General features: G+C 34.9%; 1 protein-coding gene across 2 annotated transcripts in view; it reads right to left on the bottom strand.

Annotated features, from left to right (window-relative positions):
• The window catches only part of VAV3 (vav guanine nucleotide exchange factor 3), a 451,154-nt gene that overhangs the window by 110,769 nt on the left and 322,016 nt on the right, over positions 1-18,369 (bottom strand). For both annotated transcript variants that reach the window (XM_051993189.1, XM_051993190.1), the window contains exon 19: positions 16,806-16,851. In XM_051993189.1, the coding sequence (XP_051849149.1) occupies positions 16,806-16,851 (46 nt within the window). The remainder of the gene's footprint in view (positions 1-16,805; positions 16,852-18,369) is intronic.

The raw sequence follows: 18,369 nt of genomic DNA, 5'->3' as shown, positions 1-18,369 counted from the left end.
TGCAAAAATGCTTATAGCACTCCTTTTTGTAGTGGCAAAGAATTGTAAATTAAACAGATGTCTATGAGTCGGGAAATGGCTGAATAATTTGTTTGTTTTCATGAGGCAATTGGGATTAAGTGACCTGCCCAGGGTCACACAGCTAGGAACTGTTAAGTGTCTGAGGCTGGCTTTGAACTCAGGTCCTCCTGAATGCAGGGCTGGTGCTTTATCCACTGTGTCATCTAGTTGCCCTATGGCCGAATAATATGGTATATAAATGTAATGGGATAGTATTGTTCTATAAGAAGTGACGAGCAGACTGATTCTAGAAAAGCCTGGAAAGACTTGCATAAACTGATGCTGAATGAAGTGAGTAGAAGCAAGAAAACATTGTACATAGCAACAACAAGATTATGTGATGATCAATCTGATGGACTTAACTCTCTTCAACAATGAAATGATTCAAGGCAATTCCAGTAGATTTGTGTTAGAAAGAGCCATCCATATCCAGAGAGACAATTATGGAGACTGAATGTAGATCAAAGCACAATATTTTTACCTTTTGTGATTGTTGTTGTTGTTGTTTGTTTTCTTGTTTTTTTTTTCTCTTGTATTTTTTCCTTTTGATCTGATTTTACTTGTACTGCATAATAACTATGAAATATGTTTAGAAAAAATGCACATTTTTAACCCATATTGCATTGCTTGCTGTTCTGGGGAAGGGAGATAGGATAGAAAGAGGAAGAAAAATTTGGAACATGAGGTTTTGCAAAAGTGGAAGTGATCTAATCCAATCTGTTCCTGAGCAGTTGGTCATTCCCTCTACTATATCCCTGATGAGTGGCCAATTTCTGCTGAAAGATCTCCCATAAACTATTTCTGAGATTGCCTATTCCACACATGGAAGGCACAAAATTTGCCTTGCATTGCGTAACATAACACTGCATGATCTTTCAATGACTTTTTGATTCAGCACATAAGAAAATAAATTATGGTCATTCCAAATGACATGGGATCTCAGAACTATGTCATCTCAGAATCAATTATGGAAACTGGGATAATTTAGCCTGGAAAGGAGAAGACCAAACATGATGACTCCTGCTTTCCAGAATCTGCAGGGCTGTCATGAAGAAGAAACACATAGTCTTATTTTATAAGTCCTCATACAGGCAATGGGGAGAACAATAAAGACATATTTCAGCTCAGTATAAAGAAAACCTTCCAGATAATTAAAATTATCCAAAAGTGGAATAAATCACTTTGGGCAGGAGTGAATTCCTCAGCAGGGGAAACTTCAGATACTATCAAAATGACCCCTTTTTCAGAAATGTAAAGAGAATTTAAAATTGTAGAGAGAATTCCTGCCTAGCCACAGCTTGGACAAGATGACCTCTGGGTCTTGTTCAAAGCTGAACTTCTAAGAATCAGTGAAATAATGGTAATTCATAGGGTTCAAGATTTCCTGCTCAGGATTTCCTTCTAAATATTTAATAATAACAAAAAAACACATCCATCTTAATCCTCATTCATTTTTTTAAATGTATAATTATAACATGTCCCTGATTACCAGATATTGAAAAAGAACCCTATTTGCAAGATTCAGAGGAGCTTCTGAGTATAATAAACCACATCCAATTGTGCTTTTCCTATTTAAATAATCCTATGGCTGAGGCTGCATTCTCTACTTCAAAGCATGCTGCGTGGATGTTGTTCTAATATTAACCTCATTCTGTGTCAGCTCTATTTCTTTTTTGACAGTACATCAGCAGTATATAAAAGGCGAACCTTGCAAAGCATGCATGGACCAGCACGGTGATGATTCTTGCCAAACTTTGAATGAGGCTTTAAAGTGAAAAACCAGCTTTCTACCAACCCTAACAATGACTAGGAAGGATGACTGAATTGAACATTTTAAAAATCTGTCATAAAGGCCAAGAGAATAAGGGCTTCTTGAAACCACCGACCATGGGGGGGCACAATTGTGTCAGATTAAAAGCAATACTCATTTTCCCCAGGTCTAATCCAGCCTTATAAAGAAATAAGCAATCTTGAAAATCAGAACACGTTCCCAAGCATTCTTTCACAGCTCAGTTTTCTCATTTGTCTGCAATGAATCTTAAACATTAAGCCTCCATTGTCCTATTTCCCCTAGTTCATTCTTTCAGGGGAAAGTAATTCCTTCACTTTCATAATTATGCTCCCAATATTTAGGTGAAGGTATACTCAATGAAAAATTAGTTTTGAAGGTGACAGAAAATAGCTTTGTTTGATTTACCAACAACATTTTTTGGATTGTGGTACTTCTGAATTAAAAAGAAAAGGTAATTCTTTAAAAAAAAAAAAAAAAAAAAAAACCTTTCTGCTTTTGTACTAAAACGTACATTTGGATTGCTACTTTCAAACATTCTAGAGTACCCCTTTCCTTATCAGTGTTCCGTTATTCTTAGGGCAGAAGGAAAATCTATCAATTGAACTAATTAGCTCTATATATCTAAGAAATAAAAGTTGACAATTATATATTTTTTTCAATGATAGACATAGCACTTTGATGAAACTTAAATTAGGCAAAAAAAAGTAAATATTCAATTTAATTTATTAGATAGGATAAATAAAATTGTATATCCATGTTGTTAGCCAATAAGTATTTATAAAACACATTATATAACAGCATTATTGGTAGATAAGCTTCCTGGTTATACTAGCTGTAATGTGGTCACTTTGAACTGTTTGATTTGGAAGGCCCAAGGTCAAAACCTTCAAAACCTTCCTCTGCTACTTATAACCTACATGACTTTGGGTTAGTCATTGTACATTCCTGCTTTCTCATCTGTAAAATGATGGCTATAAAATCAAATAACCTCTGTAGTAGCTTCTCATTCTAGATATATGTTCTTATGGAACCATAGTTCCATGAGGTATTGGGAAAACCAGTGAATAGAACACTGGACCTAGAGTTAGGAAAACCTAACTTTAAATCCAGATACTTCCCAGCTGTTTGCTCTTGGTCAAATCAATTTCTTCAACTATAAAATAAGGATAATAATAGCACCTATTTCCTAAACTTCTTGTGAGGATCAAATGAGATATTTATAAAGTACCTGGCACACAGTAAGTAACATATAAATGCTACTACTCATTACTATTTTAATGATGGTGATGTACAACCAGAGTAAATGCACTCACACATATGCACATACATTTATATAAAGTCTTTGGTACCTCATTTTGATTCACATAATATTTTATTGTATCATTATGTTACCTAGCATATAGGTAATTGTAATGTGCTTTCTGTCAGGAATCTCTTCACCCAGGTAAGAAAGCATGGCTAAATACTTGGGATTCTGAAGTATTTGCTGAGCTGCCTAGCCAAGACCAGGAGTCTTTGCAACAGATGGACTCAGGCTAGAAGGAACTTCTGAAAGAAGCAAGGAAACTGGAATAGAGTAGAAAAGCTGGGGCCTCAAAAGGTGCTGAGAGCCCAATAAGTCACCTGGAATTACAACTGTGATCTGAGGGTAGAAGCTGTCCTTGTTGGCCTTGGGTTCCAACTAAAAAACAGAGAAAACTGACTGTGCACATTAGGAACTCAGAGAAGGCCCAGGAAGTCAATTTCTTCAATCCCCCTCTCTTCTTCACCTCTTATTGGCTGTTCTCTGGTTCTATTGTTTTTTTTTTTTTTTGTTTGTTTGTTTGTTTTTAATTCTTATTTTCTCTTCATATAAAAAAAAAATATGTGGTTGGTTTCAGACAAGTGCATTTCATCACGTATATAGAACACATGCAAGAGCCTACCACAGTTGTGGCTTATGGGTGTAACCCTTATTTGATGGAACCTTCCTTTCTATGTCATTCATGATTTAGAGGAATCACGTAGAGACAATCACCAGCTAACTGACTGATTTTACTAACAGACAGATCTCATTTTTTAAACGGCAGAGCTGGGATCTCTTTTCTTTGAGAGATAGTCACAAGAAGGGGTGGGAGGAGAAAGGAGGGAAATAGAAAGAAAAAGAGGAGGGAAAGAAAGAGGGAGAAAGAGAAAAAAAAGGAGGAGAGAGAAGACGAGAGAAAGGGGAGAGGAAGAGAGAGAGAGAGAGAGAGGAGAGAGAGAGAGAGAGAGAGAGAGAGAGAGAGAGAGAGAGAAGAGAGAGAGAGAGAGAGGAGAGAGAGAGAGAGAGAGAGAGAAGAGAGAGAAGAGAGAGAGAGAGAGAGAGAGAGAGAGAGAGAGAGAGAGAGAGAGAGAGAGAGAGAGAGAAGGAGAGGGAAAGAGAGAGAGAGAAGAGAGAGAAGGAGAGAGAGAGAAGGGAGAGAGAGAGAGAGAGAGAGAGAGAGAGAGAGAGAGAGAGAGAGAACAAGAAAAAGAGAGACACAGAGCAAAAGAGAGAAAAATAGGAGACAGAAGGACAGAGACAGAAAGAAACAGACACAAAAAGAACACAGTTGGACAGTACAGGAATAAGAAAGACAAAGACCACTGTCACTACTATAGCACCCAGGCTCTGGTTTCACTACATAAAGAGGCAGCACGATCTGGTGAAAAGAGAGTTGGCCCAGAGTGAGGATAGCCTAGATACCAGTTTGGCCTCTGAACCATCCAAATTGTGTTACTGGGCAGGTCTCTAAACATCATAGTGCTCTAGGCGATCTTCAAGATAATAAACTGCAAAGAAAATGCTGACCCATGTTGGTAGAAGGAGTTTTTTCACCAGAGAATTCATAATGTTAATCAAAGGAATTACAGGTCTAGGCGAAAAATAAAATACACACACACACACACATATACACACCACATGTGCGCACACATGCACACACATCCCAATCCTAAATTCTGTATAATAATCATACAAGTAGATTTTTGTTCACTAACAGATTGATATTATCTGTCTTCCCTCCCTGAGATTTTATTTTCCTGAGTGATAGAAATTATTTTAAACTTAACTGTTCTTCCACACATCCTTAGGACACTATAACCACTTAATAAATATTTTGGATTGACATTAAAATTTGAAGCTGCTTCTTTAATTCAATCTAACCAAAGAAGCATTTATTAAGTGTCTATTATATGTTAGGTATTCAGGATTCTGAGACAAAAAAAAAAAAAAAACATATATATTGTTATCACTCGGAATCCTATTCCTCCCTGACAATCTAGAGGACAGGTGGAAATGGTTTCATGTGTTTTATGTTACCAAACAATAAACAAGCATTTACTGAACACCTACTGTGTGTTGTGGAACTGGGAGTATAAAGATTAAAATGAAACACAATCCCTCCTCCCTTCAAGGAGCTTACATTCCATGTGGAGGAACAATCTATATCTGTAGAGGGCCACAAATAGTAGGGGAACTCGGTGAGATATAAGATCCTTCAGCCCTGAGGAAATCTGCTAACAATATCCGGCTTGGCTCCCTACATGTATCTATCTAAAATTTATATAAAATCAGAAAAAAAAAAAAGGGTAAATGACCACGAGTAAGTTGTTAAAGAGCTCATAAGGAATATACCTGGGATGTTTTTGTCAAGTTAGAAAGTATGATATTTTAGTGACAGTGAGAAAACAGCACTTTTCAAGCCACCTATAGATTCTCTCTTCCCTCTCTAAATAAAAGTTAAGCAAAGAATCTGGAGAACTATCTCAGAAGGGGGCCCTGATCACTTAATAGCATTTGATTCTTTACTGTTATTACCACTAGTCCAAGTCACTCGAGGCAGGAAGGAACTCATCTTCCTAAATCTTTCAGAGCTACTTTATCTAATCTTTCAGCAGTGTGGTACATGGCAATCAGGTGGATTTAAACAATCCCCTGGATAGTGACATTAAATTCCACATCTACGGAGGCAATCTGTTCCATAAATACCAGACAATGCCCCCATAGTTGGAAAATGTCGACTTGGTTCAAACAAGCCAAGAGTTCATGGGCCTAACAAAAGCATTGTGTGAAAAATAAGATAGATCCTCCAGCTCCCATAAACATAAACTAGACTCAGTACAAGGCAATCTTTAAAGCCTCAGCATTAAAGTTTAATTGGTAACTTTGACCTTGAGTGCCACTTTCAGTAAAAATATTACAGCAGGGCTGGGATTTTCTTGAGATTTATGATCCCATGTTCTTGAAAAGTGCCTGGTACTACTGGACTCCTGAGATAATTGATCTGTCGTCTCTTAAGAGCCTTGTTCTTTTTGCACTAGCATCTGTCTCAAAGCAAGGTACATCCTGATGGAAATACCTACCTATATTTAAGAAAACCAAAACAACAATGACAAAAGACTGAAGCAGTTGAGTCTTCAAAACATGATCATTTTGCCAAACATAATTCAGCTAGAAAACACCACCTCTCAATGCAATTGTCACATATTATCTTTTATTATATTTATGCTGTATGTGTCCTATCCCCTCATTAGAATGTAAGATCCAAGAAACCAGAGATTGTCTTAATGACACTTTATCCTCCAGTATGCAGCACATGGCTTTAGAAAGCATAAGCTCTTAATAAGTATTTTCTGAATTTATATTCATGAGTGCTAAGCAGACTCAGCACTATACAACATATTGCTGGTTTGGGAATCAGAGGAAGAAAGGTTCAAAATGTTGGCTCCACTGATAAATATTTTTAAGATCTGGGCTTAGGCAAACTTCTCTGCACTCTAATTTCTTAATAAAATGAGAAGATTAAACTAGATTATATTGATGTCTTTTTTAGTTCTAAATCTGTGGGTCTATGTATACCTTTTTAATATGTGTAGCTTTTAATCATTTTTTAAATTCAGTTGAAAGATTGCTGCTTCATTGATATCACTTAAACTAGAAATCTATGACTTGCAGATTGTTGGTGGTATTCATAAAGATTACACAGTTATCCTTTCCATATAGCAGGGGTTAGGAATACATTGTTCTGATGATCTGGAAAATTCACACAAATTTTTTGACCTTCCCTTCATGCCACAGAAAAGAAGAAATTGTGTATATTTGTGGCATTAAAACATAAAATATGCTGAGCATTTATTTTACTCATTTTTGAATTTCTAAGCATTTTAAATAAACATTACTGCTAGCCTTCATGTGTCATTTGCAGTTTCTGAAAATGCCTAAAAAATACCCTTTTAATTTTTTATGCTGACTAAAAAACACAATGGATAAAAGGTATGATATGGAAGGCATAACTGTATGCTCAAAAATATGAGATTATGGTCTATTCTATTATTGAAGCATGTCTCTGTAAACTAATGAGAAACCTGAAGAAGATGGAAATCCACTAGAAAAAATTCTTACAAAGTCAATATTTTGTCATTTCTTGGAGAGGGCAGTCAAGTCAACAAATATTTATTAAGTATCTACTATATACCAGGCATTGTGCTGAACAATGGGAATATAAATGCAAACTGAAGGAAATAAAGTCCCTGCTCTCAAGTAGCTTATATTCTAATAGAAAAAGATCACATAAAAGGAAGCTGAAAAGCTGAAGTGGGAGGGTTGGTGAAGAGTAGGGGAAAGAGAGAAAGGTACAGGTCTTGGAGTCCAGTGTGGAAGTCAAGTCAAGAGCATAGTTTGAAGAGGAATAAAGACATAGCTGGCTTGGGCAGCTTCTTTAAAAAAATAATAATAATAAAGATCTCAGAGTAAGCAGTCAAAACCAAAAAAGTAGAGGGTATTCCTGGTGGAAGAAATGGCAGGCAAGACGGTGGTCAGCTTTCTTATATAAAGTGAATTTGTAAAAATTTCAAAGAAGTTACCACATTCTTTGAGAAGAATGGGAATTTAACATGACACTGAGGTCTCCATCAAAACAAAGGAAGAGAAAAAAGCAACAAGATCCCAAATTCTATATGATGTAGAGATGTAAATGTTCTGAAAATATGAATTTGATTTTGTAAACTATTTCAATATGTTGTAGCACAGGACTTCTTAAACATTTCCCCCTTCCCTCCCCCCCTCCTTTATATGCAAGAAATTTTTACATGACCTTGTCTCAAATCTGAGATGAGATGTTTCTGGCTTTATTCATTCATGCATACACAGTACAAAGTGTACATGTTGTGTGTTCTGAACCAAGGCTGCAATGAAGTCTCATGATGTAACATGGACAAGTGCTTCCAGAAACACCTTGGATTTATTATGCATTTTATTTTGAATTAATTTTTGGTCTTTATGTTCAGAAACCTTTTACTGTTGCCAAAATTTTTATGACTCCCACATTCATTTGCGTGACCTCAAACGAGAACACGATTCACAATTTAAGAAGCTTAGCATGCTGACCTTCGAAGTGGAAATATTAGAATTTGAAACCTGTTTCTCGTTCTAGTCATATGATAGAGGTCAATTAATTCCACCTCTCTGTCACTAAGTATTCTCAGCTGTAAAATGGGGATGATCATGTCTGTAATATTTACCTCATAGAGATGTTGTGAGATTTAAATTTTAAAATGTGTAAAATATTTTGTCAAACTTAAAGCAAAATCATTTTTGTTTTTTTCTTCTCAAGTTATTTTTACCTTCTTTCTAAATCCGATCTTTTCTGTGCAACAAGATAACTGTATAAATATGTATACATATACTGTATTTAACATATACTTTAATATATTTAACATGTATGGGACTGCCATGTAGAGGAGGGGGTGGGGGGAAGGAGGGGAAAAGTTGGGACAGAAGGTTTTGCAAGGGTCAATGTTGAAAAATTACCCATGCATATGTTTTGTATATAAAAAGCTATAATAAAAAATAAATTAAAAAAAATAACTTAAAGCAGAATCTCAAACAAAGCAAAAGACAGAAGGAAGGCCCTCTGGGTCAAAAATAGCACTTTTCCAATAGAAAAGAACTGTAAACAAAATGTTATGCATCAGTTACAGAAGGGTTGAACTTTTACATGTGAATATGATGGAATAATATTGTGGGATAAGAAATGAGGAAAATAAAGCAGTCTGGGAAATACTGAAAGATTTACGTAAGCTGATGAAGATGAAACAAACAAACAAAAAAAGCAAAACAATATACAAAGTGATTATATATGCCAATGACAAGACCACTGAAAATAAGACAAACTTTGAATAACTGAAATATCAATAATGTTCCCAGAAATAGTTAAGGAAGTGCATCTTCCACTTCTTGACAGAGAGGCAAAGAGGTAAGAAAGGAAAACATGATACACTGTCAAAGGCTGTACCTACATTCATTGTTTTTTTGCTTAACTATCCCCCCACTTTTTTAACAAAGGAATGCCCTGCTCTAAACTGGTGGTAATAGGAAAACCATAACTAGAAATTATTATCATGAAAATATAAAAGGCAATACAATTTATATTTTTAAAAGTCTGAAGCACCCTATCAATGTCAATAATTCTTTTTTTAAATATCATTTTTATCTTGTTTGATGGAGTTCACATAGAAATAGCCCAGGGACAAATTGTTTGACATGCTGCTTTTATTTTTCTATATTTAATGTTCTATGGACTATTGCACAGCTGGATAAAATGACTAGTTTTTTAAAATGTATATTGGGATAGAAGTATTCAGATGTAACTCCATCAAACTTATCCTACTCCCATAGAATTTTGATTTCTTCTTCTAAGTCTCTGCATTTTGACTGCTTTCTTATTCCATGAAGCTTAGAGACCATGAGCATTTAGGGTGACAGCTATTAAAAATGTTGTTCTTAAGGTTTTATGGATCAATGTTACAAGTCAACAATTGTGAGCAGTCATTTGGTCTGTGATGATTCTCCAGTACTAGTACAGTTTATTTTATTGACTGAGTCCTTGAGGATATTTTGAGATCCATATTTGTAGTATAGGGATTTGTTGCCTGTCAATCTATGAACTATTGTGCTTCTAATGTAAAATTCTTGCCATGGATGGCAAATCACACTGGATATCCAATAGGTGGATCAATCTGCATTGATCACTAAATTTATGATAGTTAATCAGGACCTGAAAAGTAGCCACTACAAAATCATAGAGAAGTTATCCATAAGGATCTTGGATTTAGTGATCAATGCAGATTGTACAAGAAATATAGAAATATGCATTGCAACATTTACCACCTATTGGATATCCAGTGTGATTTGCCATCATGGCAAGAATTTTACATTAAAAACACAATAGTTCATGGATTGATAGGCAACAAATATGGATCTCAAAATATCTTCAAGGACTCAGTCAATAAAATAAACTGTACTGGACTCCTCACTTTTCCTCACCCCTCATATCTAATCAATTGCCAAATCTTCATTATTTCTATTTTCTTTTTTTTTCTTTTTTCTTTTTTTTTCATTTTTACTTTCATAACATCTCTTGAATCTGTTCCCTATTCTTGACTAACATAGTCATCAATTTAGTCCAGGTCTTTACCACCCCTTGCCTAGAGCCCCCTAATTAAATTCCCCTGGCTCACCTCTCCACATGCTACCAAAAAATTTTGCTTAAGCAAAGTTCTGGCCAAGTGATAATCTATTAGATTATTTCATCAACCAGTCTCTTTGCCTCATCTTTCCAGTCCATTCTACATATGGCTATCCAAGGGACTTTCCTTAAACACAGAACTGATCATGTGACTCCCTACTCAATCAGCATCAGTAGTTTTCTATTTCCTCTTGGAGGAAAAACAAACTAATTTAGATTTTAAAGCCCTCTACAATCTTATTTCAGTCTGTCTTTCTAGCCTCATTAGATATTACTGTTCCTCTCAGATTCTGCCATCCAGCAGAATGGGCCCCCTCTCCATTCTTTACACATGACATTCCATCATCTGACTCTATACTCTTTGCACAGTTAGACCAATCTGCCTAGATTGTAAACCATCCTTACACTGCTTCATAGTGTAAGTCTCCCCCTTTAAGACAAACTCAAGCACCATCTTTCCAGATTTCCCCCCAAGAGTTCCCAAGAACTCCATTGTATTTAAGTGCTTTGTTTGTTTGTTTTTTTTGTATTTATTAACATTATATTTGTGCTGCATATATTTTTATATGTATTCCACATCTTTCTCATGAGAATGTAAATGGCTTTCAAGAAGGAATTGTTCCATTATTTGCACAGGTATTTCCAAATCCTAGCATAGTGTAGGTGGTTAATGAATACTGGAAAATGGATTGGTAGATTGAATAAACAAATCCACTAAATTAAGCCAGTTGTTCAGAGGCTTATATTGCTGGCTGGGTTGGTGTGTATGTTACCTAAAAACTCATCTACTTTTTTTAAAATTTCATTCATGGATTTGGTTATATCTCACAAATCCAAAGGCATGTACTTGTTATCAGTCTTAACTATTGCTTTATAAAGCAATACCTGCTTGTTCCAAAAGTATTTCTATAGGTTTTTGACCTGTTAATCATGTGCACTAAGAATGCAGGTCAGTCTTTTTTTTTGGGGGGGGGCAAGAAAGTGCTAATCTTTCTATAGCTGTCTTTGGGTGATGGGCCTAATCATGTGCACTAAGAATGCAGTTCAGTCTTTTTTTTTTGGGGGGGGGGGGTAAGAAAGTGCTAATCTTTCTATAGCTGTCTTTGGGTGATGGGCCTTATGTTCTATTGATAATGAAAAGTATTTTTGTTAGCATCCTTTTCAACTATGCTATAATCTATTTTAAAGTTTTTTAGATGTACATTAAGACTAGTATTACAGAAGTGTTAATTGGTTTAAATGCTTCTTTTCATTCAGCTTTCACCTGAAAGACGTAGTTTAGTGCTAAAACATCACTATCCCTGAGACCAGCATTTGAAGCAATGTTCATCAGTCCATGTAGCCACACCTGACTAAGCTTGAAAAGTGAGATGGAATGGAAAAGATTTCTATGTGACAAAAGCCATGATGACAAATAGCATTTAATTAAACACACTACTAGCATTTAGGGAAAACAATAGCAATCAACATGGCATATAGCGATTGGAAAATGATGAGCTCATTTTGAATACTGCTATGTTTAATACCTGTAAGGTATGAGTCTGGGAATGCTAATCCTGATGCCTTTTATACGTTCCTCAAATTCTGAATGACTTTTCTGAGGACATAGAAATGTTCCTGCATTACAGAGCATTAATTGTCATGAAAAGAACCAATCCCTGATTCATTCTTGTTGTCACATCACATTTCCATAGTGGTTTTCCTTTCATGGGACATATCCAACAGATATTTTCTTGTAAAATTCTTAAAGACTAAAAGCAAAGAAATTATTTTTCAAATATATACAACTGTCAATCACATTGTGGTCATCATCTCAACAATCTGCATAAGAATACTTCATGTTGATTTATATGTTTATATACATGTGTGGAAAGTATTTTCCATATGCATTTTTTCATATTTCTTATTAGATCCTCATTATAACCTCAGAAGGTAGTAACTATTATTATCCATATTTTAGAGATGAAGAAATGGAGATTCAAAAACAGTTGTTCACTGATATATAGTTTGTAAATGTTTGAGGCAAGATTTGAATATAGGGCTTCCTGAGATTCAAAAACAGTTGTTCACTGATATATAGTTTGTAAATGTTTGAGGCAAGATTTGAATATAGGGCTTCCTAATATCCATTGTACCAGCCTGCCATGTACAAAGAGCAAGACTTCTAATAATAAGGAAAGAAATGAAAAGGGGGAAATATTGTATATTTATCTTAGTATATTTATATTATAATGTTTCACTTATAATTTAAGTCAGAACAAGTATTATTTACTGTTTAGCTTAATCTAAATAATGCTTTGTAGGAATACCAAGCCAGGCTTTTTTTTCCTCTCTCTTAATGACACGAGAAACAAATGAGGGTGTCAGATGAAATCTGTTTACAATTCTACAAGAGCCCCTAAGTGAGCATGTTTTGCAGATATTTGATTACAGCTCCCTTCGCTGATTATAGGTATTACCTTACTTTATGAAATCCATTTATTCCTGAAAAGTTGGCAAGATAAGAAATTCCTCCTTATTCAAATTACATATTCCCATTTGCACTTTATCAGAATAAAAATTAATTCCCATGAGGAAAAAAAAAATAGAAACTAAACCTCTTCTTACTCTAGAAGCTGAAATATTATTTAAAATACATAGGTAAAGAAAGAACACCTTTCTAAAATACTTCATCTTTTAAATTTTTAACATTTAGGCTATCAGAAAATACAATATTATGTTGAAAATGTCACTCTCCTGCTTAAGAAGTTTCAGTGATTCCCTGTTGTCCCTATAAAAAAATATATTCTCTTCTATTTGTCATTTAATGCCCTTCACAATTTATTTTTCCAGACTGATTTCCTATTTGTCCCCCTCACATATTGTATATTCCAGGACAGATTGATATTGCCTATTCCCTTTACATGACATCCTACCTTCCTTTGATCCACTTTTTGCACACTTTTTGTCCTCTACTCCTTCTGCCTGTTAAAAACTCTAACTCCCAGAGTTCTCTGGGTGTCACCTCTTACCTGAGCCTCTTTCTGATTGCCAACAAGAGTTAAGATAAGAAGAGATGATATTTGCAGAGAACTTTAAGATCTGCAAAGAGCTTTACAAATATTACTTCATTTTATCTTCACAGCAAGCCTGGGAGCCAGATGCAATTATTTCCATTTTACTATTAAGCACACTGAGGCGATTGCTTCAGTGACTTCCCTGAGATTATATAGCTAGTAAGAGTCTAAGGCAAGGTTTGAAGTCAGGTCTGCCTAACTCCAAACCCAGCACTCAATCCACTGTACAATCTAGCAGAGCACTTGCTTCCGCTTCTGGAAATTATTTTGTATTTTTGTTGTTGTTGTTCAATCATGTCCAATTTTTCATGAATTCATTTGGATTTTTCTTGGCAAAGAGACTGAAATGATTTATCAATTCCTCCTCCAGCTCATTTTACAAATGAGGAAACTATGGCAAACAGGATTAAATGACTTACCACGGGTCACACAGCTAGTAAGTTTCTGAGGACTTGAACTCAACTCTTCTGACTCCAGGCCTAGAACTCTATTCACTTAATAAAATTCTTTGTATTTATTTTGTGTATATTTTGAGTTGATTTACCTGAAAAAGGTCTTTCCTGCTGTCATATGTAAAGTCCTTGAAGTCAGGAATTAATTGATGTTTTGTCTCTATCACTTAGTGCTGGCCTGGCACATAGTAGGTATTTAATAAATATTTACCAAGCTGAAAATGATAACCATAATAGCAATAATAATAATAAAATAATAATAACCAATATTTATACAGTGCTATGTGCCAGGCACTGTGCTAAACACTTGACAATTATTAGCTCATTTGATCCTCACAGTAACCCTAGAAGGTAGATGCTCTTCTTGTCTCCATTTTACAGAAATTGAAGCAGAGGTTAAATGATTTGTCTTAGGTCACACCGCTAGTTACCATTTGAGACTTGTTTTGAATTCAAGTCTTCAGGCTCAGTAATCTACCTACTGTATCAGCTAGCTGTTCCAAAATAGTGCTAAATTCAATACTCCAGAACACATAGTCATATCTTTGTATCTTTATATATATCTTAAATGTATTTTATAGAATACATTATCTTTTTACTCTTATATGAGTTTTCTCAATCCTTCTAAAATGTAGGCTATAGCAAGCACAGTAGAGAAAAAAGCATTCATTTCCTTCCTCTTGGAATAAGAACACCCAGAATAAGTATTTCTTTTTTAAAGTCAGGATGATTAGCTATAAAACAATCATAGACTATCTATTCTAAAAGAGTATGCCTTGGGATTAAGAGAGGTCTTATATAGTTCTAATAGTTTCTATTTCCATAGCCCTTTAAGTTCTTTTTACACTTTTTTTTTTACAATTTTTTTTTTTTTTTTACAAATTTTACATTTCTCTCAAAGTAACCCTGAGAGGTATATAGTGCAGAATTCATTATTGCCATTTTACAAGATTAGAAAAATGAGGTAATATGACTTGTCCAGAATCATAAAGTTAGTAAGTATCTGAGCCAAGATGAAAGATCTTTTGACTCAAACTCTGATATTATTTTGTTAAAATGTAATATAACTTTAACACATCAAATCAATAAGCATTTATCAAGTAGCTATTAGGTTTTAAGCACTGTACTAAACATCAGAAAAATGAGAGGAGGAGAGAAAGTAAAAATAGTCCCTGTCCTCAAGAAGCTCTAATCAATTATAAAATGAGCATAACACTAACCCACCTCCTAGACTTATTGTAATGATAAAATGAGATATTTATAAAGTATTTAACATACTGACTGATACATATTAAAGGCAATTAGTATTAACATCATCATTATTATAGCTAGCATTTATATAGAACTTTAAACTTTGCAAAGTACTTGGCATATATTGTCTCTTTTGTTCTCATAACAAATGTGGGAGGTAAGTATTATTTTTTCTGTCTTATAGATAAGGAAACTGAGGTCAAGAAAAGTTAAGTGATCTGCCCAGTCAAACAGCTAATGAGTGTCTGATGCTACATTTGAACTCAGATTTTCCTAGTGTCAGGCCCAGAACTCTATCCACTTTGTGCCACCTAGCTGCTGTAATAAATATTTCTGCTTTATTAGTACTATTACAACAGGTAGGTAAATTATAGAGTCCTTTTGTTTTATTTTTAGAATTCACCAGATTGTTTGGTTATCACAGCAGCTATTCTACATTGTTGGGCATCAAGTCACCATGAAAAGAATTATTTTTCTAATTCATGCTCAGTATAACATCAGATTTCCAAGATGAATCCCTTGAATGGAACACACCCACATACAGCACTGTCTTATGAAATGTAGAAGCATTAAAAAAAAAAAAAAAAAAAAAAAACCTCTTACAAAACATTGGCCATGATTTCTCCCAGAATTGAAAGCTTTAAACTCATCCCAGAATACAGGTGAGGCAACCTCTGGCCAGAGGCAATAAAGCTTCCATAAATCCTCTAAGACAACTCATAAACTGACATGAAAAATATGGGGTGTGGTTTGTTTAAAAGCTGTAACTCTTTGAAAGCTTACATTTATAACCAAGTGAACACTGGTAATGATGAAAAGAAGAAAAAGAAGGGGGAACCACCACAAAGAACCTCTAGCCACAGAATCATTTTTTCCAATAATTATAGTCCAAAACACCTGGGCTTTTTACCTTTTCTCCCAAATACCTCTTTGCCATAATGCATCTTTGAACAGAAGCTTAGGTAGACATTGCTTCTAATGATCTCAACATTGACATAACAAATCTTTGGTAATTAAGTGTGAAAGGAACAACATTTTTTAATTTTAATCACAGTATAGCAATGATAAAAGAAAAATCTCAGTGTTCAATGGAAGAACTATTTTTTTTTTAAAGATCACTATTATTCTGACAAATAATTGGTCTCTGGGAGGATATTTGTGTATTTGTGTACATAGCTTCTAAGGGATTTTTTTTTAAAGAATAGTAGTCAAAATGAATGATGCAATTATAAAGCCTTACATAGAGCAAAGGAAGAAAAAATAATCTCTCTTTAGAGCTGAGAAGGGTGTTCATTTCATTTTGGTTTCTTTTTTTTTTCAAGAAATGAAAGCTTGTGGATTTTCTTTTATTGTTTTAGAGACCAGTGGGAAAGGACCTGGGAGCTATCAGGCTGAACCTAAAGCCTGGCTCAATAAGCAAATGATTATCTTCAACACTAATTATAAAGAATTTAGCATCAGGTGAGTGTTAGTCAAGCTGTCTTGACTTCACCCTTAGCAGCATCCCATTCTTTTGGCTGATGGATACTTAAGACCTTCTTCTCTGATTACCAAAACAGGTAAGTGTGCTGGGAGCTAACAAAGGCTCATGCTTTGTTACTCAATGCTAAAGGATAATTTTGGAAACTTAACTCTACTTATCACTATAGAAAACCATAAAACAAACCTGGATCCATTTGTCTGGGGAGCCTTCGAAGTCCATTGGGTGGTTTCTGAGTAATGAAAAAAAAAAAAAAAAGAAGAAAAATAAAAGATCAAAGGCATCTGTCAGGTGGTTTCTGAAACATTCCAGGGGTCCTCAAACTACAGCCATGGGCCAGATACAGCAGCTGAGGACGTTTATCTCCCTCACCTAGGGCTATGAAGTTTCTTTATTTAAAGGCCCATCAAACAAAGTTTTTGTTTTTGCTATAGTCCGGCCCTCCAACAATCTGAGGGACAGTGAACTGGCCCCCTATTTAAAAAGTTTGAGGACCCCTGCTGATTAACTATCATGCTTTAGAAGGCAGAATGATCAGCAAAAATACTATAACTGAAGTGCATAATCTTAAATGCTTATGTGTCTTGTTGCCTTCAAGCTTCTTTTCAGCCATATTTCATTTCTTTCTACCCTTTATATTCTAAAAAGCATTTATGTTTAATAAATAATTTATGGGAGAAATGATCATACAGTAACATCACCTCTTGCCATCACTGTCTACTTTTTCTCAAATCTTGTTTCCTTTGTAAGTGTTATGGCTATATCTATTAACATGATTTGTATACATCTATATATGTTTTGTTTATGCATACATATATATGTAGCCTCATTAGACTGCTCCTTAAGGTCAAGAACTGAATTATATGTTTGACCTCTAGCATTGTTGTCTAGAAGGTAACAAACAGATGCTTTACATAATACATAATAAATAATTAGCTGGATTTGATTATAATATTACTAATGATAGCCAACCCTTAAATAATGTTTTAAGGATGAGAAGGAGTTCACATACATTATATCACTTGATCCTCACCACAACCCAATAAAATGGATGCTATTATTGTCCCTATTTTTACAGATAAAGATACTGAATGAAGTTAAGTGGCTTATCTAAGTGACAATGAGTATAAGAATATACATATGAGTCAGAATTCAAACTCAGATCTTCCAGACTTCAAGTCTGAGCTTCTGCTCATTATACCACCCAGTTACTGTCAATGTTCAAGCTACCTGGTGACTACTACTGCTACTATAACCACTAGAACAATGACAGTGACCACTCATACTACCAATACAAGCCAGCATGTATCTAGCCCTTTAAGGCTTACTAAGCCTTTAAAAATACGCTTCTCACTTGACTACAGGGTATAGGACCACAAAGCTTTTTTCTTCCTGGCAAGAGCTGATGAATGAGGCAAGTGAGAAGTCGGCACATGCTTATACTCATTATCAACATCAGAATCTCTTTATCTCTATATCTATTTAATAGAACCTTGGAACAAAACATGTTTTAAATATTAGCCAATACTTATGAGAGGCAGGCATAGACATTTGGGATAGAGAGTTGGTCCTGTTATCTGGGAGATGCAAGATAAAGCCTTAACTCTAATACCTGCTGGGTGTGTGATTCTGAGCAAGTAGTTTAACCTGTAGTAGATACAGACAAGTCTTTTGGACTCTCTAAGTCCTAAAGCAAGTGGCAATCTGCACTGTTAAAAAGAGAGACAGAAACAGAGACAGAAAGAAAGAG

Source organism: Antechinus flavipes, chromosome 4, assembly GCF_016432865.1.
Source record: "Antechinus flavipes isolate AdamAnt ecotype Samford, QLD, Australia chromosome 4, AdamAnt_v2, whole genome shotgun sequence".
NCBI lineage: Eukaryota > Metazoa > Chordata > Mammalia > Dasyuromorphia > Dasyuridae > Antechinus > Antechinus flavipes.
This window is presented reverse-complemented; position numbering and strand designations above follow the sequence as displayed.